This window comes from Amaranthus tricolor, chromosome 2 (genome assembly GCF_026212465.1).
Source record: "Amaranthus tricolor cultivar Red isolate AtriRed21 chromosome 2, ASM2621246v1, whole genome shotgun sequence".
NCBI classification, from domain to species: domain Eukaryota; kingdom Viridiplantae; phylum Streptophyta; class Magnoliopsida; order Caryophyllales; family Amaranthaceae; genus Amaranthus; species Amaranthus tricolor.
In genome coordinates this window covers 13,951,993-13,979,977 of record NC_080048.1, presented here as the reverse complement: position 1 = coordinate 13,979,977, position 27,985 = coordinate 13,951,993, and the positions used below count along the sequence as shown (strand labels likewise).

Below are 27,985 nucleotides of genomic sequence, written 5' to 3'. Positions count from 1 at the left end.
GTGAAGGGTAGTTGGGTAAGTAAGATATATGGAGGTACATTCGTAATTACTTGTGTGAACTAAGGATATTTAGGTAAAAAAAGATTGACAAAAATAGAAATGAGACAACTAAAAAAACTTTGCCAAATAAAGAAATGGGAATACTAAATTAATTCGGAGGGAGTATAAGTTAGTTAATTTGTATAATGTTTCGACCTAGATTCATATGTGTTATTTTTTTTAATAATAATCAACTCAATCAGTAATTTAAGCTAATAGTTGAAGTTCCATACTAAATTATATAAGCTATTGAAATATAAGTAAATTATCCAATCATACATAATGTTGTCCATTTTGTATTAGCTAAGGATCCAAAAAGTGAACGTATATCAAGGTAAACTAATTGGTATAAAGTATAAACAATATTATTTAAGGTAAACATAGTGATAATTTGTATTAGCTAAGAAAAATATTCAAGTCTTATTTGAAAATAAATTTAGAGACGAAAATTCAAATACAAATTTTTTTTTTTTTCATAACAAATTTTTAGACATATGCAAATGTTTTAATCTCTAAGCGTCATATATAGATACAATATTATATCAATCTCTAAATTGATAAACTTACCATATGAATATCTGTTTTTAACAACTAGTTGTGGTCCTCCAAGTTATACTTTAGAGTTTAAATATTTTATATATTTCGATTTTAAAAAATAGTTACGAAAATGTTTATGTTGAATAAACGAATTTATTTTGCTATACAAATGTTGGATTTTTCAAGACATAGAGTGAAAAGACGGCATCAAGTTAGAATGAAGCGAATTGTTTGTCACTTAGGTTTTATAAGTTTTGATGCTTTAAATTTTTCCTAATCCTCTAAATTTATGTGTCACTTAGTTTTATATTAAATTGGCTACTTTGCAAGAATTATTCAACATTCTACATCATATTATCTCATATTCTTAAGTATCCATGTCTCAGAAACTTTTATTACTGTAGCATCCTATTTTTTAAGTATTCATGTCTAATAAACTTCCAATGCATGATGAATACTTGAGCAACAATAAATAACAAATTTCATTCAGAAGTATTCAACAATAAATAATAAATTTCATTCAGAAGTATTCAAAAATAAATAATAAATTGCTCAAAAGTATTGATTTGTTATTTATTTAGATAGCTTTATCATTAAGGTAGATACTTCACCAATATACACTTTCAAGTTTGATGATAACATGCCAAAAACATGCGGAAAATTGTTGTAAAGGGAAAATGTTTTTGTTGATTATAGGAGAGACTGATAATTTCACACTACAAAAAACAACTGATTTAGCGATGGCGATGGCAAGGCGAGAGAGAGGCTGGTCACGAAAGCAGAAAGTTACTTGGCGACGGGACCTATCGTCGCCCAGTGGTCGCCATCTGCCATTTTTTTTTTATTTTACTACATGGCGACGGGATATCCTGTCGGCATTTCGTCGCCAAGGATGACGGTATTTTTTTATTTTTTAATTTGATGCGTGGCGGGTCTGTTTATTGCCACTTAGTCGCCATGTTTGGTTTTATTTTTTTTAAAAATTGATCAATTGTTCCTGCGTTCACAATTCCATTTTGAACGTAAAAGCACCAAGAGAACTCCAATTTGCTAACGCAGTCCCCAATGTCATACTATCATCTGTTGCCTGTGGGGAGTGATGCTAGTAGGAGGTATTAGTTCAGTGTATAAATTTTGAGTGTTAAAACAATGTAATCAACCTACCCATTTATCTACTAAATCCTTAGCAAGCTTCCTATTTGATGTTGTCTCTTCATCTGATCTTGATAAAAACATAATGAACTGCATAGACACATCAAATATGATCCTTTAGCAAGTCTTCATAATCCAAAACAACATCACAGTCAGAGCATCAAATTTCATTCACTCTTCTTCAGCTGTAATTTTCTATCATATTAGTCTAAATCGATAGGAAACTACATTGTAAAAATATCCAAGTGAGAATCAACACCAAGCTTGAACCAAGAACCATAAATTAAAGCATGAAAAATAATTAGTTGCATTACATCAGTCAAAATCCTCAATATTGCTTCACGTATATTGATATTGGGCAAACTTCCATCACGCAGTGGCTCGAGCCAATTTTTTTTAATGATGTCAGAACTCCATGGTCAAGAAACTCATGTTGAAGTTGTTTCCTGCATTAAAGCATCAACAACAGAAAAAAAGACATCATTTCTATCCAGAGACAATGAAAAGAACTTACAAATCGAGGAAGTGGCAATGGACATACTTGGAAAGAGCTTCAGTAAGAAGTGGCAGCTTCCTCAGCTTATTAATGGCTGGTTTCTCCAGTGTATTGAGAACAGCATCTTCTTCGGCTACAACTTCAAGCTCAGCCATTAGTGTCTCCACCAACTCAGCAATCTCTGCAGCACTTCTTTCATTTTTCTTCTTCCTCCCTGGCTTTAAAAGATCCTTAATTTCATCATCTTCCTCACCCTCCTCAACCTGCAATACAATCAAGTACTTATAAATAAACACCTCCACCGTTTTGTCTAGCTACTGTCTACATTGTACATATCATATAGAATGATAAAATATCAAGCCAAAGGTATTTTAGAATAGAGAAAAAAAGAAAATGAACCGATAGAATGCAGCAGCTAGCAGCCAACACCTTACGAATAGTAGATCAGCAACCAGCACAGCATCCACACTAATTAGCAGACTTTATATGCAGAATCAAAAACAAAACAGTTACTGAAAAACAAAGAAATAACTATTAAAACTCAAACTTGAAGTAGAGAAGAAGGAAAAGTTTACCTTGGCCTTGTTGTTGAGATCCTTGAAGGCTTCATTAGCAGCAACTAATCTTATTCCTGGATGACAAAGATGTCGACAACGAGAGAGCTCTATTGCTGCAAGCAACATTATCACTCTTGAAGTATGTATTAATAACAAAAGCACCAAAAAAGGTTATCTAGTTGACTATAGCCCTTCAAATGGCTGATCAACATGAAATTGATATCTCTAATACCAACAAAAAAATAAGCAGCTAATAGTTATTATTTGCTTTATATACTTGAATAATCGTAACTCCATTTTTTACTCCCACTGAACTCCATAAAAGCTTCTGAACTTAAATGAAAATCACCCTTACCCAAAACTTTTAATACAAACGGGTCGGTACTCATCCAGATTCATTATCATGTGAAAGGGAACCCAATTGAACCTGTACATGAACTGCAAAAATTGTACAAGAGAGGAAGGATCATATCTGTATCAATATGCTCATCTCAAAATGATCCTCTGGGCATAGTATCCGTGTATAATTGTTGTCAATTTGATTCAACGAATCAATTGAAATCAATTGAAAACCCTCAAATGAAAAGCCCTAACTTTCCCTAAATGAAAATCCCTAATTTTTCACCAAAACAAAACGAAAACCCTCTCATTCAAATCTAAAACGAAAACCCCATGACAAAAAACCCAAATCAAAATAAATAAATAAGATAAGAGCAGATCAAAATAACCAATAAAAAAAAAAATCAACAAACCAATCAAATCTTAAATGCAAATAGGGAAATCAAACCAATTAAGCAAATTTAATCGTAGCACTAAGTAATGCCATCTTACTTTGCCAGTGACGCAACCTTCAATTTATCACACATAAAATTTCAAGAAAGAGCATGAAAATTATTAAAACCCAAGAAAAATCAAAGAATACACAAATAACACATAAAGTCGGGTCACACATTTGATCAAACACATTGTGTGAGACTCTGAACAATCAAATTAAGGAATAAAAGAGCATTATTAGTGAGTGGAAAAGAAATAAAGAGAGAAGTAGTAAAATACCAAGGTTGAGAAGGAGATTCATGTTTCTGAAACAAATTGACAACAAAAATCAACAAATTGAGACCGAGATTCACGTCCGTGAAATTGATAAATTGCTAAATCTAAAATTCTGCAAATTCAGAAAGTGAATTCAAGTCAGAAATTGCTAAGATCAGAAACTGTAAATTTATACAAATTGCTTGTTAAAGGAAATGGCAAACTCAGAAAAAGAATTCAACTATGGCAAAAGGAAAATCTAACTTATACAAATTTCAGAAAATGGATCCAAACTTAATTTCCAGTGGTCTTTGGTAACATAACTCATGACCTTTAAGCCAACAAGAGAAATTAGTTAACTCAAGAACTAACAAAATTAAAAGTGAAAAATAATTTAAAGCATTCCCAAAAAAATAAGATTGTAAACCAATGCTTAAATAATTAAATGAATGTAAAGAATTAAGCAGCACAAGTAAATGATGAAATGAGAAAAACCTGCAACATCAAGACCATCATGAACACCACGATGAACAGTACCAAAATTACCATGAGAAATGACAAACTTAATTAAACGTTTAGAAGGATCAATAGGACTTAACTAAAAGCTAATTTAGGCATTGAACAATCATTTGCTAGTAGTAAACTGCATCCCTTACCATGCATGTTGGAGAGAATCCTCATTAAGCTTATCAAGAGAACACTATTAGTTTGTTTAACTGCAAAAGATGTAGTAAATTCAGGAAATCTAGTTTTAATATAAAAAATTCAAGAGTCCATTTATACAGGTCAAGACAATAATATCGCTTCCACATTTTGTGTGGGTGAGCCCTAAGAGCTTCATAACTTCCCTATCAATGATTTTATGCACAAATGATACAACCCAAAGAGCAGCAAGCTGTGAGCTAGAAAATACAAAGACAACACAAGAATTGGTAAAATTACTGAAAATTTTGTTCCCAATTCTGATTATACAGCAGGCAGCTATTGCTCATGGGAAACCAAAGAAATCAATTTATGAGACCTACACCAACAATCCATCAAATTCATCAAATTCTATAAGAAAAATAAGAATTATTATTTTAGCAAATGAAAAAAACAGTGCACTGCTGTCTTTACAGTGCACTGACAGATGATAGCTAGATTGGAGAGAGAACTTACCGATGACTTCAATCCTCACTCAGATATGAGTTAAAGTAAAATACAATTATGTCACCATTTAAGAAATAATGGAAGAATTGAGAAAATAAAACGAGTTGTTATGATGGATAATGGAAGATGAGTTGCCATTTTTGATCTCGAAAGGCATAAGATCCAATGCAATTCAATTGAGAAAAAAGACATTAAGCAGCACAAGTTTTCTCCTTGGTAAGTTTATAGTAAGAACAACAATCCCAATAGCATGAACAACTTCAGTAGCAACAAAAAGATTATCATTATCATGAACAACCATTCTAAGGAAAACTAAAGCAGCCATCCTTGCAATCACAGCAAGAAAAGCTTTCACTTGTTGATGACGATCTTTGCCTATTTTTGTTTTCATTGCCAGTTAATTCACAATAAAAAAACTGAAATGAAAACCAAAGAATGTGGAATATGACAGACGAAAAGGAAAAATACAAAAAGTTCTACAATCCTAAAATAAATTGTTCTTTGATGCTTACCTGTTGATGACGATGTTCAACAAGGAAAATAAAGCATCAAATTCTGAAGAAAACCCACAGTTTTTGTGTCCAAATCAAAACAAAACAACAATAACCAAAAAGAATTTTAAAACAATATTTATAAAAAAAAAAAAAGAAGCAAAGTTTAAACAAAAATCAATGTAAAATTTACCAAAATGAAACAAACTGATTCAATAATGGGAAAAAAAAATAAAAAAAAAAAGAAAAAAAAAATCGCGCATTAATCAGTTCTTTTCCAGCCTTATCAAACTGATTTTCACCAAATTTCATCCTAAAAAAATGAGTAACAAAACCCTAATTTTGCATAAAAAACAAACGAAAATCAGAACCTAATTTTCGAGAATCAGGAAGAAAAGATGAGTACCATCGACAATTAGGAACGATTTTGCTGAATGAACGAGAAGATCATATTGAGAGCCAATTCTGAAATGGCGTGTTGAAACTTGAAAGGAACAAAACCTGCAAAAGAGAGAGAAAGAGAGAAAAGGGAAGAAGGTAAGCAGCCTAAAATAAGAGAAAGGGATGGAGGAAAGAGACGAGGCAGAAAGGAAGATGGAAAAGCAAGGCTGACGTGGCAATTGTGAACAGTGACGAAGCCTTACTCACTTTTTATAGTTTATTATTATTATTATAGAAGGGTGACTAAAAGCCGGTTGGCTACAGAAATCAATGCAATCAAACATTTGTCCTCTCTCCGTCTATAAAAAAATAAAAAATATTATTAAATTTCAATAAGAGCTTGTTCACTACCAAAAAAACAAATGTAAATTAATTATTGGTAAACTTGTCCATATTAATACACCATTATATAAATCTCTAAACCCTTGATTTTAAATTCCAATTATCATACAATTTATTAATTCATAAGCACTGCTATGTTTCTCTATTACAATACATTTTACAAGAATGTTATGCCAAATATCACACTTAGAATGCAATTTTAACCCAATATTTTTTTGATCATTAATATATTGAATTATTTAAATCTAAAATTTATAAAAAATTAATATTATAAAAGTATGCGATTTGACAATTTAAATAAGACCACACATGACTATATTTTACGAATTATTACAAGCACTTCAAATGAAACTTTTCTTTGATAATTTTCATTTCATTAAAATTGCAATGTAATTATGACATTCAGCACAACTTGTAAAACGCACTGTAATAGTGATACATGACACAAAATGGTTATGAATTAGTATATTGTATGATGATAAGTTAGTCTTGTAGTTGAGCACTTTTTTCTTTCAATGTTGTGCAGTGAATAATTCGATTCTCGATCATCAATAAAAATTGATAATTTTCTTTGCCTTTTTATCTGTAATGTTTTTCTGATGTTCCTCTTAATTAAATTAAAAAATTTTAACAAATTAAATAAGAAAAACAAATTTCACACCTTAACAGTAAAAGTTGAATTGTAAATTGATGTTCCATGTAACTTCTCTCAAAACTCCAAATAGTATAATTGAAATAAAAACAACATAACAATAGACAAATCTTCAAGGTCATGGCTAATTTTTGAGATCAATATATTATAATTTTGAATTGACTTTTGTTGTAAAAGAGAAGGTAACTTTATAGCTTTGAAAATTAGTGCGTAGGTTAGCATTTATTAATCATTTAAAGAAATTTTCACAAAAAGAAATAAATACTATCAAGAAAATTAGAAAATAAATCAAATTGTAATTTTTTAGGTGGCACTACAAGAAGGAAAAAAAATCAAATTTGTAACGCTAGACTCTCTCTAACAAAAAGGAAATGAATCAAGCTTGTAATCTTTCCCCCTTCTAATGAATAATGATGATAATTGTATAATAATTAAAAATTACTCCTTTTCATTTATATCTTTATTTTGTCCATTTTACGTTGTTAAATTTTTTTTTATGAAACTGTTTATAATTTTCTTTTATTTTCATTCACACATTTTAACTATAATTTATAAATATTACTCCCTTCAATTCAGCACTAACGTCACATTTGCTTTTTGGACACTATTTATCTCTTACTCTTAATTTGTATTTTATTATTAATCTACAAGTTAAAATATAGTCATGTGGGATCTTGTTTGATTCGTCTCAATGCAAGGATTATTCATATCAACTTTTCATAATTTTTAATAATGCACAATGAGAGATATTAAGGATTGAATAAGTGCATTGGATAGAGTGCATAAAGTAAATGAGACGTTAGTGTTGAATTGGAGGTTAGAGGGAGTATTTATACAATTCAAATGATCTTACCATATTATAATCAATGTGCAACTTACAATTGTATTAATTTCTTGAAGATGATGGATATCTTGGAAATGAATGGTTTCAACTTTCAAGAAATATTTGATTTTAAACTCTAAGGGGGTGTTTGGTATGGGTTTTTAAGGGTTTGGTAATGGAATGGATTAACCCAATCTCTTATAATTTGTTTGGTATAAAAAATTAGAAACCCAATCCATTTCCTACAAGTAACCCATTCCCCTCAAATGTTTCAGCTCATTATGGAGAGGTAACATTGTTTCAGCCCATTTTGTATTTGATACCTAATTCCAGACCATAAAACCTTCAATTTTTCCTCTCCTCTTCCTGAACTATCAGATTTAAATCTCTAATTTCATTTTTTTTCATTTCTGCGTCTTCTATGGCAGAGTAACTTCTCTTTCTTCAGTCTTCACAGGTCATGTAAGTGTTTGATTTTCTTTAATTTTTGTTCAATTTAGTTGAAAGGGCTGAATTTAATCGATAAAGGCAATGTCTCTTTCACTTGGATCTGCTACTCCTTCCAACTTCAATCATGTCTCTTTCGTCAGATTTCATTGATTCTGTATATTCTTTTGTATGCAGAGATAAAACGATAAGTGTTTGGGTCAACGGAGTACAAAGGCTATTTCCAATCGTAGTTTCTTACCTTCCGCTTTTTCTCGTTTCTTCAATTCAGGTTTCTCCTCTTCCTTTCTTAAACTTGATCGCTATGCTCTACTCTTTATTATATGCAAACTAATGCAAATTGTTGAAAAATGAGTACAATTGGTTTTCTGGTTCTAATTTAGTTTAATTGGTGAATGATTTTTTTATAATAAAATTGCTTGATTTCGGAATGTTATAACTGCATTTTATGATTGAAATAGCCAATACACATGTTGTTTTAGACCATAAAAATTTTGTTTGATTTTGATTTTTGAGTCTAATTTTTGTTGTACAGCTTCTAATTAATTCTCATAAATGGATCGAATTATGCAATCCTTACGGAGAAAAAGACGTCTAAAACAAATTCAATTGGTAGTAACAAATGTAGTTGTAGTTCTTATGATGTATTGGGTTTCGTATATGACAAGTATTGCTACAGTTAGGGGTGTTCAATTGATCCAAAGTAAAAGAGATAGAAAAATATTGTGCTTAAAAATTATGCATCGCTTAATACAAGAAAGTGATGTGCATTGCAAAAGTGAACTTCGGGTTAATAGACAAACCTTTAATATTATTTGTGAGATGCTTAAGGAGATTTCAGGCCTCACTCGGACAAAAAATATGTCTCTTGATGAGATAGTTGCCATGTTTTTGTACACTTTAGCTCACCATAAAAAAAATAGATCTATTGCTCACTTTTTCAAAAGAAGTGGAGAGATCGTGAGTCGGCAATTCAACTTATGTCTGAGGGCTATACTTAAGTTGCATGAGCATTTGCTTTACAAGCCCACACCAATATTAGAAGAATGTGAAGACGAAAGGTGGAAACCTTTTAAGGTACTAGTTGCTTAATCATCTAATTTTTACCCATAATCTTACGTGTATTTATAAGAGTGATTTTGTTTATTTGATTTTATAGAATTGTTTAGGAGCATTGGATGGTACCTACGTAAATGTAACTGTACATCCCCAAGGTCGTGGTAAATATCGGACAAGAAAAGGTACCATTGCTATGAATGTGTTGGGTGTTTGTGCACCCAACATGCAATTTATCTATGTTCTTCCGGGTTGGGAAGGCTCTGCTCACGATGTGCGTGTTCTTCGCAATGCTCTCACTAGGCCAAATGGCTTTAGGGTTCCTAGAGGTAAATTTAACATGTAGTTATTAAAATAAGAATTATATAGTTAATAAAACTCACTTTAATCATCTAATTTCAATAATTTTGAAGGTAACTATTATTTGGTCGATGGGGGGTATACAAACTGTGAGGGTTTTCTTGCTCCATATAGAGGGCAACTATATCATCTTAAGGAATGGACAGATAGACAACCACAAACTGCAGAAGAGTATTACAATATGAAGCATGCTCGAGCAAGAAATGTAATTGAAAGATGTTTTGGGTTACTTAAAGGGAGATGGAGTATACTTAGAAGCCCCTCCTTTTTCCCTATTCGAACTCAAGGACGTATTGTGATGGCTTGTTGTTTACTTCATAATTTAATAAGGAAAGTGATGCCCACAGATGATGTAGAAGAAGAGAATATGAGTAATGACAATTCCGATAACGATTCTGATGATGAAGTTGAATACATTACTACAATAGCTACTTCTGATCGATGGACTAATTATAGAAATACGTTAGCTCAAGATATGTTTAATGCTTGGAGGGCAAGAGTTAGACAAGGTTTGTACTAAATGATTGTTTAATTGTTTGAATGCTACGTCTGCCACACAATCGTACCAATAGATTCTTTAAGAACAAAATTCATACATTTCTAGTTTTTGATACTTTCTCATTATTGTGCATTGACAAAATAAAAATAATTTCACTTTAGTTTATATGTATATTGCAGGTACTTGAAATGGAGGTGAATACCATTAGCCAAGAGGGAAGTAGTAGAGGGAGGGGCAAGAATAAGCGCTTTTGGACATGTCAAGAAGATTCGATGCTTATAAAGTATTTACACCAATTGTCTACTGATCCTAAGTGGAAAGGTGAGGGCGGTTTTAAAAATTGTTACATGAGTAGGTTGGAAGAGTTGATTAATGGTGAGCTTCCTAGTTGTGGTTTGAAGGCTTTTCCGCACATTGAATCAAGAATCAAACATTGGTCAGAGAAATACAGTGCACTAGCTGAGATGTTATCTACTTCGGGATTTGGATGGGATGCCGATAAGAAGATGTTGCAAGTAGAGAGAGCAGTGTTCGATGAATGGGCAAAGGTAAAGTTCTGGGATCTTTTATACATTACTTTGTGAATATTGTGCAAAAGGTCTACTCGTATGTTTTTGTTTCTTGTTGATTTGACTTTATTCAATGTACATGAGAGTAGGGTCTGTTAGGATTGTGAGCAGGGACTGTACCAGTCCACATGATTGCTTCAATATTTTATTTTTTGTTTTGGAATAGGTTCATAAGAAGGCTAAAGGATTGTATGGGGTACCTTTTCCTCACTATGACATCCTTGAGGAGATTTATGCTAAAGATAAGGCCACGGGTGATCAAAGTGAGTCTTTTGTGGAAGCAATCAATTGCATAGATGTTGAAGTTACAAAGAAGTCAATTTTCATAGCTAGTGATGAGGAGGATGATGCTGATTCAAGAAGTCGGTCAACTACTCACTCTATACAATTCAAGAAGCGCTCGATTAAACAAGAGAATGATAATTCAACATCTTCAAAAGAACCCAAGCTCAAGGAATTGAAACAAAAGAAAAATCTTCAAAGTGATGTTGATAATTTGGTTTCTTCTCTTCATGAAGCTACAAGTAATTTCGGGAAAATTTTTGATAATATTAATGTTAATCTTGGCACAATGGCTAATGCGTGGGCCAAAGCCGAGGAGAGAGAGCAGAAGATGGATGAAAAAGTGAATAAAGTCTTGGAAGAGGTTATGAAATTAGATGGCATCTCACCCTCTGAAGCTTTAGAAGTAGCTACAATTCTCATTGCTGAAGAACACAAGCTTCGCATCTTTTATCAAGCTCATTCGAACCTCAAGAAACAATATGTGCTCGATCTTCTTAAGAAAAAATGAAAGCAGTCTTCTAAAAAGACATGAGTTGAGATGTTTTTATTAGTGGTTGAACTTGTAGTATGTGCTTGCAGATTATTAGTTGAATACTTGCATAATAGTATTGCAAATTGCTATGTTTTATCTTATTTAGGCTTGAACTATGTTGAGTTTTATCAAAGAAATCTTGTTTTAATGTTTGCTTAAGTTAATTTTTGTACAAAAATGACAAAATGTCCTTTGTAAATTATTACAAAAAATATCAACTTATGTGACAAACCAAACAATAAGTAAGGGAAACGTAAACAAGTGTTTCCCTTACATTGTTATTCCAAACAACATATAACCATAACCCTTACCTTTACCCTTACCCCTCTTTATTAATTCCCTTTCCCTTACATTTTCTCTTCCCATACCAAACACCCCCTAAGTGTGTTTGAATTGAAGGAAGTGAAAGAAAAGAAGGAAAAGGAATGAGAGAAACTTAGCGGGATAAGAAATTCCTTGTTTAGATAACAAAATGGAATGGACGAGATTTGAAGGGAACAGATTTTGAGGGATTAGATGAATGTTTTATGCTAAGGTATTAATCATTTCAAAGTTGAAAAAGATTTGACCGGAAAATTCTTATCTCTTTCATTTCTATTTCATTCCCTTCATTTCTCTTTCCTTTCCTCCTAAACAAATAAGGGTTCATTGTTTTTCATTTCTCTCCTCTTCCTTCCCCTTCCTTTTCTTTCTTTTCTCTCAAAAGTTATTATCCGAACATAGTGTAAGTGAGTGACATCGGGACACTATCAATTTTTTTAAAATATACAGTCAATTTGCCAAATGGTTGTTGGCCAGAACTTTAGTTAGTTTTACTATTTTAAAGTGTTTGCTAATTTGGTAAATGTTAAGTTTGTTGTTTAAGTCAACTATTATAGAGATATATACTGAAAATTAGCTATTGATTGTTTATTAGAGAAAAATTAGGTCAAAAGAAGCCAATGAAAAACTACTCAAAATTGATTTTTAATTTAGGCTTAAAATTGACTTTTATTATGTTAAAAGTCATTTACCAAATTTTTTACACTTTAAATATCCAAAAGTCAACAAAAACTATTTGCCAAACACACTCATAATCCTATCGTGCTGTAATTAATCAAGAAAATACATGTGACGTGTTGATCAAGGTTTGTTGTATGATCCCGAGTTCAAGTCTACGTCCTCCGTCCCTCTAAAATAGCACCATTTGACTTAAAAAATTCTCACATAATTAAATTTAATGGTTCAATATCATAGTGACGGAAGAAGTATAATTCATCATCAAATTCTCACATAATAATAGGACGTTAAGGATCAATAAGAAAATAATCAAATATCATCACATAACACCCTAAGGTTTTCACTTATATTAATATAAGAAAACCTATAACAAAGGAAAATAATAAAAGAAAAGCATGGTGATGGAACATAAGTTATAAAAGAAATTTAATAAATGATAACCCTGGACATTAGACCCACAATAAGCTTAAGAAAATTAGGTAACACATTGAGCATTTATAAAGATAAATTTAGGGCAAAAAGATATAAAATCTAGGTCTAACAAAACGGATAAAGCTTTCTAACAAGTCACAATAGATTCCCGATTGGCTAATATTGGTTGATTTTGGCTCATTTCACTTGTTTTCTTTTCAGTTTTCGTCCAACTCCTAACTTAGCGTTTTTCGTGCCCTTAGCGTTTCCGTGCCCTAAAAAACCCTACCATAACCTACTAGGTCTTTTTAGCAATTTATGAATTCGTTGATTAAATAAATAAATGAATAGTTATACTCCATAACATGGTTGAGATTTACGAATTTAAATTCATTTATATATAAAATACAAAGACTCAAATAACAGTGAAGTATTTTTTGTAGTGGAGCTAAATATAAAAATATGTATCATAACTCCAGTTTAATTCAGTCAAGTTATCTGAAAGTAAGTGTTTGATCTTAAATTGTAAAATATTAAAGTCCACTAACATTTATTATCCTCCTATTTTCTTAGGATATGAACAAATTGTTCATAAGAAATTTTAAGGTCTTTTATCATAACTCTACTAAAATAAATATGGCCTAATATTACTAAAAGCACAAACATTTACATGGTAGGCTATTATGGCATAAGCTTTAACCCCTAGTTTTAGTATAGGTTAGACTCCATTAATATATATATATATATATATATATATATATATATATATATATATATATATATATATATATATATATATATATATATATATATATATATATATATATATATATATATATATATATATATATATATATATATATATATATATATATATATATATATATATATATATGTATGTATATGTTCAACGTAATGTAATGATCGAGTAAAGGTGGATTTATTTAAAAATAAATAATAGGTGAAATTATTTTCAATGAATCAAACAAATACTGATCTATTATTGATAGTTTCGAATAATTAATATAATTGACGGTAGCAGCCAACAAATTTAATTTATACTTGAAAAATAATACAGTTAGCTTTAGTATTTACAGCATTAAAACATTATGTAAAATAAATATAAATTATAATGAAAACAAATCAACAATCTTATCCCAAAAGATATCTAATCTAATAATAATATTTTTCATTAATAAATAACTCGTTTAAATTGAGATAATTAACTAATAAAGGTTCATTTCAAAGTTCAGATTTCAAATGATATAAACCAATCTATTTCTATGTTAGGTAAATGCTAATAATTATAATTAACTCATATCATAATTATATCATTATTTAAACATAAATTTATGATTAATTAATTTTTTTATGTATATAAATCATTTAGTTTTTAGTGATGGTAGGTTTTCATTATGAAATAATTTTAAAGGTTAAATTATCTTGTGTACTTTAATCTATGACCAAATGATATACAATTTTTTTTCTTAAATAAAATCAACCAAAATTGTTTTATTAGATTGTAGTGTAATTTTGTGATCATCAACTATATAGAAGTATAATATAAGAAACGAAATAAATTTATCAAAAAATAAATGAAATAAATGAGAATGTACCTGTATTATTAAAATATGGTATTTAATATTTCTACACACAAAAATATTAGAATTGAAGAAAATAGTAAAAAAAAATCATAAAACTAATTAAAAATATTGAAAATTTCATGTTGCATTCTTACAAAGGTTTTTGATATAAAATAATCAAATTGACTAATAGTTATATTTATTGAGCAAAATATTATACAATTAACTAAAATAATTAATTTCTTTACGATGATTTGCTACATGGAATAATCAAATTGATTAATTATTGTGTTTATTAAACTTATTAAGGTAAAGTTGATTTTATTTTATTACAGGACATAAATCATACAACACAAATTTTGGTATGAGATGGCCTCATCGTGAGACGTACATCATACTTAGGTTAAACTAAATATCATATAATTAACTTAAAAGATTTTTTTACAAGATCTACCATATAAAATAATCAAAAGGGTTAATTTATATATTTATTAATCATACAATTAACTAAAAAGATTGAAAAATTCGACATGCCAATTGGCATCCATACAAAATTTGCCACATAGAACAATCAAATTATTTAATTGTTGTATTAATTGAACTAAATTTCATACAATCAACTTAAAGGTTTTCTTTATAAGAAAATGTGCCACATAGTATAATCGAAATGGTTAATGATCATACAATTAACTTAAAAGATTTTTTAATAAGATCTGCCATATGAAATAATCAAAATGGTTAATTTTTATATTTATCAAACTAAATAAGGTAAGGTTAATTTTATTATATTACATGGCTTTAATTATTATATTATTAGAAAAGTAAAAACACACACACACACACACACATATATATATATATATATATATATATATATATATATATATATATATATATATATATATAATGATATCTAAAGATATAATAATAATTTTTATAACAATAACATGTAAAACTAAGTTTTTGATATGAATTAATTTTAGCGTTAAATATGTTAATTTAAGACAAAATCATACAAATTCAATTTTTATTATCTTATAATATAATTTGAGATGCTTAACTATAATATAAGAATTGAAATTAATTTATCAAAAAATATACCTGAATTAATTAATCAACTATAATATAATAAGTTAATATTTGGATGTCTCGATTGGACAAAAACAACACTGGTGAAGGATAAATATAATGATGGAAGAGTATGGAGCTGCAATACTAACTAACTCTGAAGGTTTTTAAATCCATTAAAAATATGGATTAAAGTATTCAACCATATGATCCACTGTGGCAACAGATGCAATTGCTTAAACAAGATCACTATATTAATTATCTGGAAATAATAGAATTGCGGCCTTATATCAAATCAAATTGAGAGTTTAACACATGTATCTATTCCATTATCGCATCGTAAATTATCACAACCAATAATAGAATTAGATGAGCAATACATTGAGCATGACATTCAAATGATTAATAGTAATGAAGTTGTTTTAACAAATCTTATTGGTGAGCGTTTTCTGAAAGATAAGAGTTCAACTAAACTATGTACTCCATAGCTGCCGTTCATGATTAAGTCGTGTAAGCATTCGACTAAACAAGAACACATGTTAAGACTTAATTTATATTTAAAAACTATAAAATATTAAATTAAATATAAATAATATTGTTAAACGGATAGACTGTAAATTAGTTTTATTATAGAATGATGAAACTAATGGGCACATGCACAAGCCTTTTTTAGTACTATATCTATCTGAAATTTAGTTCTATAAATCATATTTGTATGCAACAAATAACAATTATATGTCGAGATTTATTTCTCAATTTTGTATTATTGACCTTCTAAAATTTCATTTGATGACATTTTATTTATATAAACAAGTTTTAGTTAGAAACAATTCAACCATTTTACTATACTCTTATTTTTTTTTTTTGTTGTGTTTTACGTTTGTAAAAACTGCCAAAAGAATACAATTATATTGACTACGAGTTCTCAATATTATAGAAATGAACCTAAACTTCTTGTTGCTTTCAAATTGCAGTTTACATTTAGTATGTGCAAGATTATTCAAATTTTTAATTTTATTTACATTTATATCTTTTTATATATTTTAGTTTTTTGTAAAATAAGTTATTCAAATGTCATGTAAATAAACTTTTGTATTGAATGAAGTTTTTTGTAATATATGTTATTTTATTAAATATTAATTTTATTTTTTGATTGTTAATTTTAATATATTATTATTTTTAAGTTTACATTTTTAGTATGTTCTATATATACAAAATTAATTGAATATTTGTTATTATCATTAAATAATAATAACAATATTCAATTTTTTTTTTATTTTACGAAATCCTTTTTGGCGACAAGAATAGCAACAAAATAGATGTTTTGTCGCCAACTTATGAACAAAAACGGCGACAAAAATAGTTTTTGGCGACAAACTTTCAAGCGACAAAGCGTTTTGTTATCTTTTTTGTCACTAATCAGGTTTAGCTACAAAAGTGGCTATAAAAATGCTTTGTGCTTTTTAAATTGGTAATGTTACTCATAATTTATTTTTAAATTTTGTAAAATTTAGAGTTACAGTCATATTAACTTTTTTTCACTTTGTATACAATTTATGAAATTACGTTTCGTAGGACTTTTTTTACTTGCACCAGACATTACGCAGGCCAATGCGTTTGTCGTATTGTTTTTATCTAGAGTTACATACAATTAAGGTTTTAAAAAATTGATATTATGAAAATATGCGACAAGACAAATAAAATAAGATCTCATGTGATTATGTTTTTTTTCCTGGTATAATATCCGTAATTTGTAAAATACCATAAAATGATGAACAATGTTAAATTGGATTAGGGTGCAAGTAATAAAAATTGAAGGAAATATGATAAGAGAATATGCCCTTTTGAACTAAAATTGTTTCTATATTTTTAAGATTATCTAATTTTAGCACGGGTTTCAAGCAAGTTTAAATACTAATATTATTTCAAAAATATGACATGATGAAAATGGTGTGAAAAAAATTAATGGATTTACATCAATGTGAATGTAGCAAATTGCAATTGAGTAAAACTTAGGCTTTTACGTAATTCACTTTACTTTCTTTCTATTCTCTCTAAGTTTAACATACAACATGTTTGTTTATTAGTCTCATGTGAAATTTATATAACTCATAATTTACTTTAGAATTTTGTAAAATGTAGTGCTATTTTAAGTTACACATGTTATAATCATATTAGCTTTTTTTCACTCTAAAACCAATTTATAAAATTGAATAAAAAGAAAATCTTTCTTTCCAGACTAAGGGGTGTTTGGTATGGAAAGAAAAAATATAAGGAAAAGGAAATTGATAAAGAGCATTAAAGGTAAAAGTAATGGTTGTGGTTATATGTGTGATATAACAATGTAAGAGAAACACTTGTTTACGCTTTCCTTGTTGAGATATATCTCGAAATCAGTAAGAAAATTCATTTATTATGTTTAATTGAGTAAAGAGAAAAAAATAGTGTATGATGGGTTTGTTAGATCCGTGGTGGTGGAAGAAAATTATAGTGAGAGCCTGACTGGTGATGAGAGAAGGAAAGATTTGAGGGAAAGGGCATATGTTTTCTCAATTATTCTAACGGCCCGTTTGGTTGATGGTAATGAATTAATGAGAATGAATTATTGTAATGGCAATAGTAATGAAGGAATGGATATGAGAATTGGTAATGAAGATTCTTTTGTTTGGTGTGCATGACTAAAGAATGGTAATGGAAGATAATATTCCATTGATTGCATTTGGTTGTTAGTAATAAAAACTGGTAATGACTCTTAGTTTCATTATTGTATATTTGTATCTAAAAGCATTATTGTATCTAAATTATTCTATCTAATGATTCTTATTTTAATAATAATATTTTTTTGGATAGTTACATACATTACCTTTTTTTCTGCATTATTTTTTTTCTTCAGCACGAAACAACTTTACCTTATTTTATTACTACAGTAATACTTCATTACCATTACTGCCTAATACTAGGTTGTTTGATGGTAATAAAAATGACCCTTTTTGGTAATTTCATTACCTTATTTTATTACCATCCATTACCATTGAAGGCATCCAAACAACCAAATTTTTTATTACTTAATTTTATTACCATTACCGCCCTCTAATACCATGTACCAAACGGACCGTAAAGGTAATAAAATGGGTAAATTGTTATCCTAAAGTAACGGTAAGGGTTATCAATTTTCCATATCAAACACAAATTAAGGGAAATAGTTAATTGTTTCCGTTATCAATACACAAACGGTCCCTAAAAGTGTTTCTATATTTTTAAGATTATATGTACATAGCATGGGTTCAAACTAATTTAAATAATATCATAACTCCACAGATTATTTGAGCCGTCGAACTCTGTTATAAATTAAATTATGTTGTATCGGGTTGTCATATATTGATTTTGATCGTATTATCACCTAATGTCAACAAATATTCAAGTATTCATTATGGATGTATTTAAGTAGTTAAATTAAATTTTTTAATGCAATCACAATGGATTTTAAATATTCTTGTTTTAATTTTAGTCTCCTTTCCCTTCCATTTTATCAAAATTTTGCTCTAATTAATTGATTATAATATAGGTTAATTAATGTTTTCATAACCCAAATTAAATTATAAAGCCTCATAGATCTAGTATCAGTATAATTGATTGATTAACATAATAATATTATAACTAAAGAAAACTATTGCGAAATTGTCGAGAATATTATGGAAATATATGGGAATATTTGTTAATATCCTTAGGTGATTTGATTAGGATATTTTCATTGTGTAAATATCTTGTATTTTGGGGTAGATTAGTCGATTTTCCTTATTTGCCTAGATCTTGATTGACTAGGATATCTTTGAACACATAAAACCATCGTTTGATTCAAGAAAACACAAGAAAACAAGATTTCACGCATCCCTCTCTTTCATGGTATCAAGAGCAGGTTAATTTTTTTTTTCTCTAAAACGTAGTAATGGCCGGTGATGATGATAACTCACCGCCACCACCACCATCACAAATTCAACCAAATAACCCATTTTACCTTGGCGCACATGATCGTCCGGGAGATTTTATTACTCCAGTTCGTCTCAAATTAGACAATTATGATGCTTGGGCACACGCAATTTTTGTAGAACTTTCATCCTGACGGAAGTTTGGCTTCCTCGATAGAACCATCACCACTTTTGTACCGCCGGCAACAAAGGATGATTGGGTGGTCGTTTAATACATGCTCGTATCATGGTTAATGAATACCATTGATCCCGAGGTAAAATCTATGCTCTCTAATTATGATAATGCAAAGCGTCTATGGGATAACTTGAAAGAACGATTTTGTGTGGTTAATGGCCCTCGTATACAACACTTGAAATCTCAGATTAATTCCTGTGAACAAACAAAAACGATGTTTATTGCTGTTTATTTTGGTAAATTAAAAGTATTGTGGGATGAATTAGCTAAGCTTGAACCATTAATTGTTTGTAAGTGTGGTAAATGTGAATGTAATTTAGGTAGAGAGCATGAAAAACGTAGGGAGAATGATCAATTACAACAATTCTTGCTTGGCCTTTATTCTGATTATTACGCACAATCCCGATCAAATATTCTTGCCCAAGACCCACTGCCTTCTCTTAATCGAGCATATCAACAGTTGACTCAAGAAGAGTTGGTCCGTGGGTTTGATCGTGCTAAAGAGGAACCCTCTCAGGCTGCAGGTTTTGCGGTTCGTATAGGTGGTATGGGTCGAGGAAGAGGTCGTGTAGACAAGTCAGTTTCAGTGTGTAATTATTGCAAGAAACCAGGTCATATTACTGCAAATTGTTACTCATTGCAAGTGTGTACTCACTGTAAAAAGAGGGGTCACATTGCAAAGTATTGTTATGAGATTATTGGGTACCCGGAGGGGTGGTCCGAGAGTGATAAAGGTGGTAAATCATCAAGTGCAGCACATGGGCAAGGTCGTGGAGTGGTGAGAGCTAACGCCACATCTGGCAGCAGATCTGAAGCACCACAAGTGGCGGCTTCAAATCCTCTTGCCACGTCAAACGAGCAAGTCTTTACATCCGAGCAGTGGAGGGCAATTGCGGGATTTTTTTGGTAAAGCTACCATACCAGAAAATCGTCTCAATGGTAAGTTTGATAGCTCTTCCTGAATTATAGACGCAGGTGCAACACATCATGTAACAGGTGATAAATCTTGGTTATTTGATGTTCGTCAATCTCATTGTCCTATTGGTTTACCTAACGGAGATACTGTATTTGCATCTATGGAGGGTTCGGTTCGTTTATCTAATTCAATTACTCTGCACAATGTTCTTTATGTACCTAACTTGAGTTGTAATTTACTTTCGGTTTCACAACTTAATGATAATTTGCATACAAATGTCACATTTGATTCTAATTTATGTGTTATACAGGACCGAATGAAGGATCCGATCGGAACGGGCGCTAGGCAAGATGGATTGTACTATTTTAGCAAACCCGAGGTGGTGTCCGCAATTGAAGCTACTTCAGAGTTGGAACTTTGGCATCGAAGGTTGGGCCATGCGTCCGAGAAAGTCGTTAAGTTGCTTCCTCATATCGGTAGTAGTGAGAGTAGTCTAAATAAAGGTTGTGAAGTGTGTTTTTGCGCTAAACACTCTAGAGATAAATTTCCTTTGAGTGACAATAAATGTTCTCGAATTTTTGAAAAGATACATTGTGATTTGTGGGGTCCTTATAGACATGAGTCCTCTTGTGGAGCTCGGTATTTTTTAACTATTGTAGATGATTTTTCTAGAGCTGTTTGGGTTTATTTGATTGTTGATAAAACTGAAGTATTTCAAATGTTTATGTCATTTATTGCTATGGTTGATAGACAATTTTCTCAAATTGTTAAAATTGTTCAAAGTGATCATGGCACGGAGTTTAAATGTTTGCTTGCATATTTTAGGGCAATAAGAATTATTTTTCAAACTTCTTGTGTGGGTACTCCTTAACAAAATGGGACGGTAGAGCGAAAACATAAACACATATTGAGTGTAGGGAGAGCCTTGAGATTTCAAGCTAATTTGCCTATTTATTTTTGGGGGGAATGTATTCTTGCTGCAGCTCATTTGATCAATAAAACTCCTACTCCAATTCTACAAAATAAAACTCCTTTTGAAATACTTTTCAATAAACCTCCGGCTTTTGAAGCCATTCGTACTTTCGGATCTTTGTGCTTTGCTCACAATCAAAAAACGAAGGGGGATAAATTTGCTAGTAAAAGTAGAAAATGTGTGTTAATGGGATATCCTTTTGGGACAAAGGGATGGTATTTGTATGATCTTGACTTGAAGGAATTTTTTACCTCTCGTGATGTGAAATTTATTGAGGATGTATTTCTGTTTTGTTGTCCGGAAGATGTTAATATTGAATCTAGTAATGTTGAAAGTGTGGGTGTTGATGCGGATTTTTTAGATTATGGAGATTGTGATGATGATTGTGTAAAGTTGGGGGATGAGCATGATTTTAATGGTGAAGTGGGAGGTTGTAATACAGGTGAAACAAGCAACCCGCAGCAGCCAGGAACCAGCGCCCCCCAACTGTCGCAGGTAGAGTACTAGCTAACAATGGCCTCGGTTCTGATCAGCACGCTGAAAAGCCAGCGGGCGCTGGGTCAGAACCGCAGCCAATACCTGCTGCGTTTGCCCAGCCCACTGCTGGAGCTGCTGAACTGCCGCCTTTGCTGGTCCATGATGAAGCTGAACCGCCACCTTTGATGACTAATTTTGATCAGTCCGTTGAGGCCTTGGGCCGTGGATTTCGCAAGAAGTATCCATCTGTTTTGCTCCGTGATCATGTAACTCATACTGTGTTTGCTAAAAGTCAGTCTTCATCTCTCCCGGCTCCGTCTTCGGGTCGTCCTTCAGGTACACCGTATCCTTTAGCATATTATATTCATTGTGATAATTTTTCTGTAAATTACCGAAAGTTTATTGCTACTGTTGTTAATAGTACTGATCCAAAATCTTTTAAAGAAGCAATGAAAAGTATTGGTTGGCAGAAATCAATGCAAGAAGAGATTCAGGCTTTAGAGGCAAATGGTACATGGACATTAGAACCTCTCCCTCCAGGAAAACGGGCCCTCGGTTGTCAATGGGTTTATAGGACAAACTTCTTGTCCAACGGTGAGGTTGAAAGATTGAAATCTAGGTTAGTAGTGCTCGGTAATCACCAACAAGAAGGGATCGACTACAACGAAATGTTCGCTCCAATTGCAAAGATGACAACGATTCGTACTTTCTTGGCTATAGTTGCATCCAAGAATTGGGAACTTCATCAAATGGATGTACATAACGCATTCTAATACGGTGATCTTGATGAAGAAGTCTACATGAAATTGCCCCCTGGATTTGAATGCTCTGAGTCGTTCTTAGTATGTAGGTTGAGAAAGTCTCTGTATGGTTTGAAACAGGCTCCCCAGTGCTGGTTTGCGAAGCTAGTAATGGCTTTGAAAGAGTATGGTTTTCTTCAATCCTACTCTGATTATTCTCTTTTTACATACACTAAGGCAAAAATTCAGATAAATGTCTTAGTATATGTTGATGATCTTATTATTTCTGGGAATGATTCCGCTGCATTACGTGTTTTTAAGGCATATCTTTGTGATTGTTTTAAGATGAAGGATTTAGGTCCTTTGAAGTATTTTTTGGGTATTGAAGTTGCTCGTAGTTCTGCAGGCTTATTTTTGTGCCAAAGAAAATATACTTTGGATATTGTTTTTGAGGCAGGTATATTAGGGGCCAAGCCGAGTGGTTCTCCCATAGAACAAAATCATAAGCTCGATTTGGCTAATGGGGCGCTTCTTACTGATCTGGAAGCTTATCGCCGACTTGTTGGTTGCTTAATTTATCTTTCTGTAACAAGACCGGACTTAGCATACTCTTTACACATCTTGTCACAATTCATGCAGGCACCTAGAATAGAACATTGGGAGGCCGCGTTAAGGGTTGTTCGGTACTTGAAAGGTACTCAGGGTATACTGTTGCATTCAGACTGTGATTTGACTCTACAGGGTTGGTGTGATTCAGATTGGGCGGCTTGTCCACTCACTCGTCGTTCTCTTATAGGCTGGTTAGTATTTTTGGGCAAATCACTTGTTTCCTTGAAGACTAAGAAGCAACATACTGTTTCTCGTTCTTCAGCAGAGGCTGAATACAGATCTATGGCTCCTATTACTTGTGAGTTGAAATGGCTCAAAGGTTTGCTATTAAGTTTGGGTGTTAATCATCCAAAGTCTATTGATTTATTCTGTGATAGTGAGTCGGCTTTGCATATTGCAAAGAATCCTATTTTTCATGAATGAACAAAACATATTGAAATTGACTGTCACTTTGTTCGTGATGCCATAACTGAAGGTTTGATTACTCCGGGTCATGTTTCTACTTCTTCACAGTTAGCAGATATTTTTACAAAGGCTCTTGGCAAGACATAGTTTGATGTATTACTCTCCAAGTTGGGCATTCATGATCCCCACGCTCCAACTTGAGGGGGGTATTGCGGAAATTGTGGAGAATATTATGGAAATATATGGTAATATTTGTTAATATCCTTAGGTGATTTGATTAGGATATTTTCATTGTGTAAATATCTTGTATTTTGGGGTAGATTAGTAGGTTTTCCTTATTTTCCTAGATCTTGATTGACTAGGATATCTTTGAACACATAAAACCATTGTTTGATTCAAGAAAACACAAGAAAGCAAGGTTTCACGCATCCCTCTCTTTCAAAAACCTTATGAATGAATCATTGAAATCCATAGCGCATCTATGATTTGCAATAAAATGCTTTTATTTAAACAGTGGAATTCCAGTCCATATACAAATGTACAAAATCCATACTGGGAAGGGGTTGAGTTTGTTGCTACGTAGAAACGTTTTTTTTGAACAAGATTAACTTGGCATTTCCAAAGAACGTTTCAATAGATTAGGCGAGGGAGATAAGTTTTTTATGTTGAGCGCTTCGATTTTTCAGGATTAGTCACCTTTACAATATGATTGTTGTATTACAGCCTCATAATATACCGTAAAAGAAGGACTTGTTGGAAATAAATGCCCTATTAACATTTGTATACGAAAAATATTTTTAAAGTTGTGTTTAACATGTGTTTGATAAGGAAATCTATGGTGTGATACAAACTTATCGTTGCATTAAGAAAGTTATTTCCCGACTATCCCAAGTGTAAATAGAGGGGACTTTCGCAAGGTTCACACACCTACCAAAAGCAATGTACAGTCACTACTTGAGGTGTGGAGCAAATGCCACTATTGCACAAGTGAATAGAAAAAGAAATGAGAAATTGAGAATTGTGCGTCTCCAAAAAGATGAAACACCCACTATATATAGGCACTTTTCAACTGTCATGTTGCAACCTCATTAACCTTAGTTAAAGAGTATAAGTATGATTTAATAGAATTAAAACACTCCATGAAATGAAAATGATTATCAATAGATTATGCATTAATAACACACAATTAAAGCTCCAACGGTAACTATGAGGAGTTTTGTAACCTTTAAAGGTCCATTTATCCAATAACCCCCACAAATGACATTTTAAGGAAAAATACTTGTGCAAGAGAAGACTTTGGCACATAACAAGTAAGTGGGCAAAGCCTTGAACTTGTTGTTTAGTGAAATGAGGCAACAGTCCACAAGTCCTTGTGAGTGAACTAAGTCTTGAACTCCAAGAACTCTTGATCAAACAAGTGAACTAAGTCTTGAACTAGTACCAAGAGAGGTACAAACTCTACTTAAGATATATGGTGCATTTTTGTGGCCTATGTGGAATATTTGCCCGAAATTCCATATAGGAGGTGGCCAAATCCCACACTCGCATATGTGGATTGTCTCAAGTAGCACATCGCAAAGTACTACGAGATCCATTAAGAGCCTAATGACTCATCCCTTAAATATAGAACAATGCCAACAAATGCCATAGGGATAGGTGAAATGCATACTCATCCACATTTGAGCTTTAGCACAATCCCCCTCGACACATCAAGAACCACTTATCTTGATATCCTTTTGAAAAAGGTATGTATGGTATTCACATTTCCTATTAAGGACTTTTCCACCATATGGGAATCATGGTATTCTTTTTTCTCATGAAGAGAATCGTATCAAGAACCACTTAACTTGATATCCTTTTGATAAGATAATGAATGGTATTCTTACTTCATCCTAGAGGAACATTCCTCCACTCGGGAATTTGTATCACAATATTATACTTATCTCAAAACTAACATCATCAAACAAATTCATAAAATTACCTCAAGTAACATATAGTTTGATGCTCATAACTTAAGTATGATATTCAAAACAATAAGAAATGCATAAGTATTCCAAATACATCATGGTTATAAAAGAACAACTCATGCATCTAGAAAATAACTTGAACACTTAAAACCTAAGCTTAAATTAGGCACCACCTTCAAGTCATATGCTTAATTTAAATAACCATATTTATCCCTTTTCATATTTGTTCAACACAACAACATAAGTCACTAAATGTATTATGAATACCATGCAACTCTTCAAATATAGTAACAAATATTCATATAATCAAACAAGTGACTCAATCAAAATTATGAACAAAATCACAAAGGAACACATCAGTTACCAAAGGTTTTACAAGTTCTTCAAACCTAAAGTAGTTCCTCAAACTTCATCCCTATTGTTCGAAATACTTTTATTAATAATATTTTAGGAAAATACAAGGAACATCACATACTTATAAAGGTTTAAGAACACAATAATTAATAACCTTTGGTAAATATTTTTTAAAGAATTTTATCAAAAATATTCAAATAAATATTATTTTGACAAGAGATCTGGAATATTTATAATACCTCCACATTCAAGGAGTTTAACCATACTTTAAGAAGATCACATAATGGTCACTAAGGGATAAATTCCATAATTTTAATCCCTAGTTTTATTGTCCTTCTTATCTTCAAAAAGCTTTTACATTGTTTACAAGTCACAATGTTTACAACTCTAAATTTTATGAATCACTTTAAAAGTTAAATAATTACCACATTTTTAACTAATCAAGGTTCATACACAAGCAAGCTATAACAATTTTAAACCATATATTCAAAACCTTACGAAACTTGATACTTTCAATCCACATGACAAGATAATGTTTACAAACTTCTACTATCAAGTCTTTAAACATCAAGAAATAAATTATTTTGAATAAAACTCTCTTTTAAAATTCTCTTAACCATAGCAATGAGTAAACTCCAACCATATTAAAAAAATATGAATTTTTATTCAATAAAATAATTTATGAAAGGGACAATGTAGGACTAATAATTTACAATTTTTCCACTTAACCACCAAAATAAGTAAAATTCATTTTTCACGAGTCAAACCGCTTATAAGACTAATTTAGTCGTAAAATATTGTACCTTATGCGAAGTAATTTATCAACTTGTGAAAATAATCCTTTAATCCAATATAATTAATATTTGGACATACTTTCCAAAATCATATAAATTTACTCAATTAGTAAATAATACAAATTACAAACCTCCACATACACAATATAATAGACATCTCAAAAGTAAAAGTTGGTTACTCATGTATTGTAATTATCACCACTTAGTCAGTTTATCATTAATTTCCAATGACAACAATTTTATTAACAATTCACTTAAAATAAGAAGATTTTAACACTATGTTGTTTAGAAGAATACTAATCAATATTTATGTCAAGAATAATCATGCAGTTTTTAATGAGTCTCTACTACTTATATTCATAAACATATATACCGTCCAAAAATTAACGGAGCTGATTAAAAATTAACAAACCACCATTTTAAGGTTTGCAATTTACAATAACATACTCATCAAAAATAAAAGTTACGTGACATCTACCAAGATCAACACCCACAATAAAATATATAAGTTCAGATCAAATTAACATCATTCAAATAATGTATAAAAATGTATAAGTTTAGGGCTTACTTTGTTTGTCATCACTTATAATCTCATAATCAAAGATTAGTTAAGGACCAAAATCTATCATAGCATGTGTGATGCGTCTCTAAAGATTCAAAGATAACATTTCCTTGTATCAAATAATAAGTGAAGAATATCCATGTTCTAAGAAGCATAAAATTCAAAATGTATTAATTTGATTCTCTCTTGATCTCTAGCATATATTAGCGAGCATATATTAGCGAAAATGAGCAGCAAGAATTGCAGATGATCCTGATAAGCAAATGCCAATTGTTTTGCAAAAAGTATTTCAATGAGTTTTAGAAGAAGTTGACCACAATATCACATGGACTAAAATGTGTCTATCAACAAACTAACGACGCGATTGCACCAGTCACTAGTGGAAAAAAACGTATCTGCTGCGTGTCATTTGCTGCGGTTTTTTTATATACACAGCAATAAATAGGAAAAAGAATTAGAAAAAAAAAACCCAATCAAATGCTGAGGTTTCTTCATAGCCCGCAGCAAATA

General features: G+C 31.1%; 3 protein-coding genes across 26 annotated transcripts; 2 read left to right on the top strand and 1 right to left on the bottom strand.

Annotated features, from left to right (window-relative positions):
* Positions 1-1,105: 1,105 nt before the first annotated feature.
* On the bottom strand, positions 1,106-6,095 carry LOC130804982 (protein IWS1 homolog 1-like). 24 transcript variants are annotated; one of them, XM_057669566.1, is made up of 7 exons: positions 5,857-6,069; positions 5,472-5,514; positions 4,753-4,831; positions 3,137-4,526; positions 2,800-2,894; positions 2,270-2,487; positions 1,884-2,174 (listed from the first exon to the last, which is right to left on the bottom strand). In XM_057669566.1, exons 4-7 carry the CDS (start codon positions 3,168-3,170, stop codon positions 2,057-2,059), a joined length of 465 nt encoding a protein of 154 aa, XP_057525549.1. In that variant the 5' UTR covers positions 3,171-4,526; positions 4,753-4,831; positions 5,472-5,514; positions 5,857-6,069; the 3' UTR covers positions 1,884-2,056. The 24 variants fall into 24 exon arrangements, 21 of the variants coding, with proteins under 21 accessions (XP_057525538.1, XP_057525549.1, XP_057525553.1 ...); XM_057669570.1 differs by lacking the exon at positions 4,753-4,831 and having other exon boundaries at positions 3,137-3,943; positions 4,467-4,526; XR_009040115.1 differs by adding exons at positions 1,106-1,678; positions 1,741-1,818 and having other exon boundaries at positions 2,043-2,174; positions 3,137-6,089.
* A 2,615-nt stretch (positions 6,096-8,710) lies between these two features.
* Positions 8,711-10,054, top strand: LOC130805560 (protein ALP1-like). Its single transcript, XM_057670338.1, has 4 exons — positions 8,711-9,232; positions 9,315-9,540; positions 9,625-9,977; positions 10,028-10,054. Exons 1-4 carry the CDS (start codon positions 8,711-8,713, stop codon positions 10,052-10,054), a joined length of 1,128 nt encoding a protein of 375 aa, XP_057526321.1.
* LOC130805559 (uncharacterized) lies at positions 9,489-11,432 on the top strand. Its single transcript, XM_057670337.1, has 4 exons — positions 9,489-9,540; positions 9,625-10,080; positions 10,250-10,618; positions 10,806-11,432. The coding sequence occupies exons 2-4, from the start codon at positions 10,054-10,056 to the stop codon at positions 11,430-11,432; spliced, it is 1,023 nt and encodes a 340-aa protein (XP_057526320.1). The 5' UTR covers positions 9,489-9,540; positions 9,625-10,053.
* Positions 11,433-27,985: the final 16,553 nt, after the last annotated feature.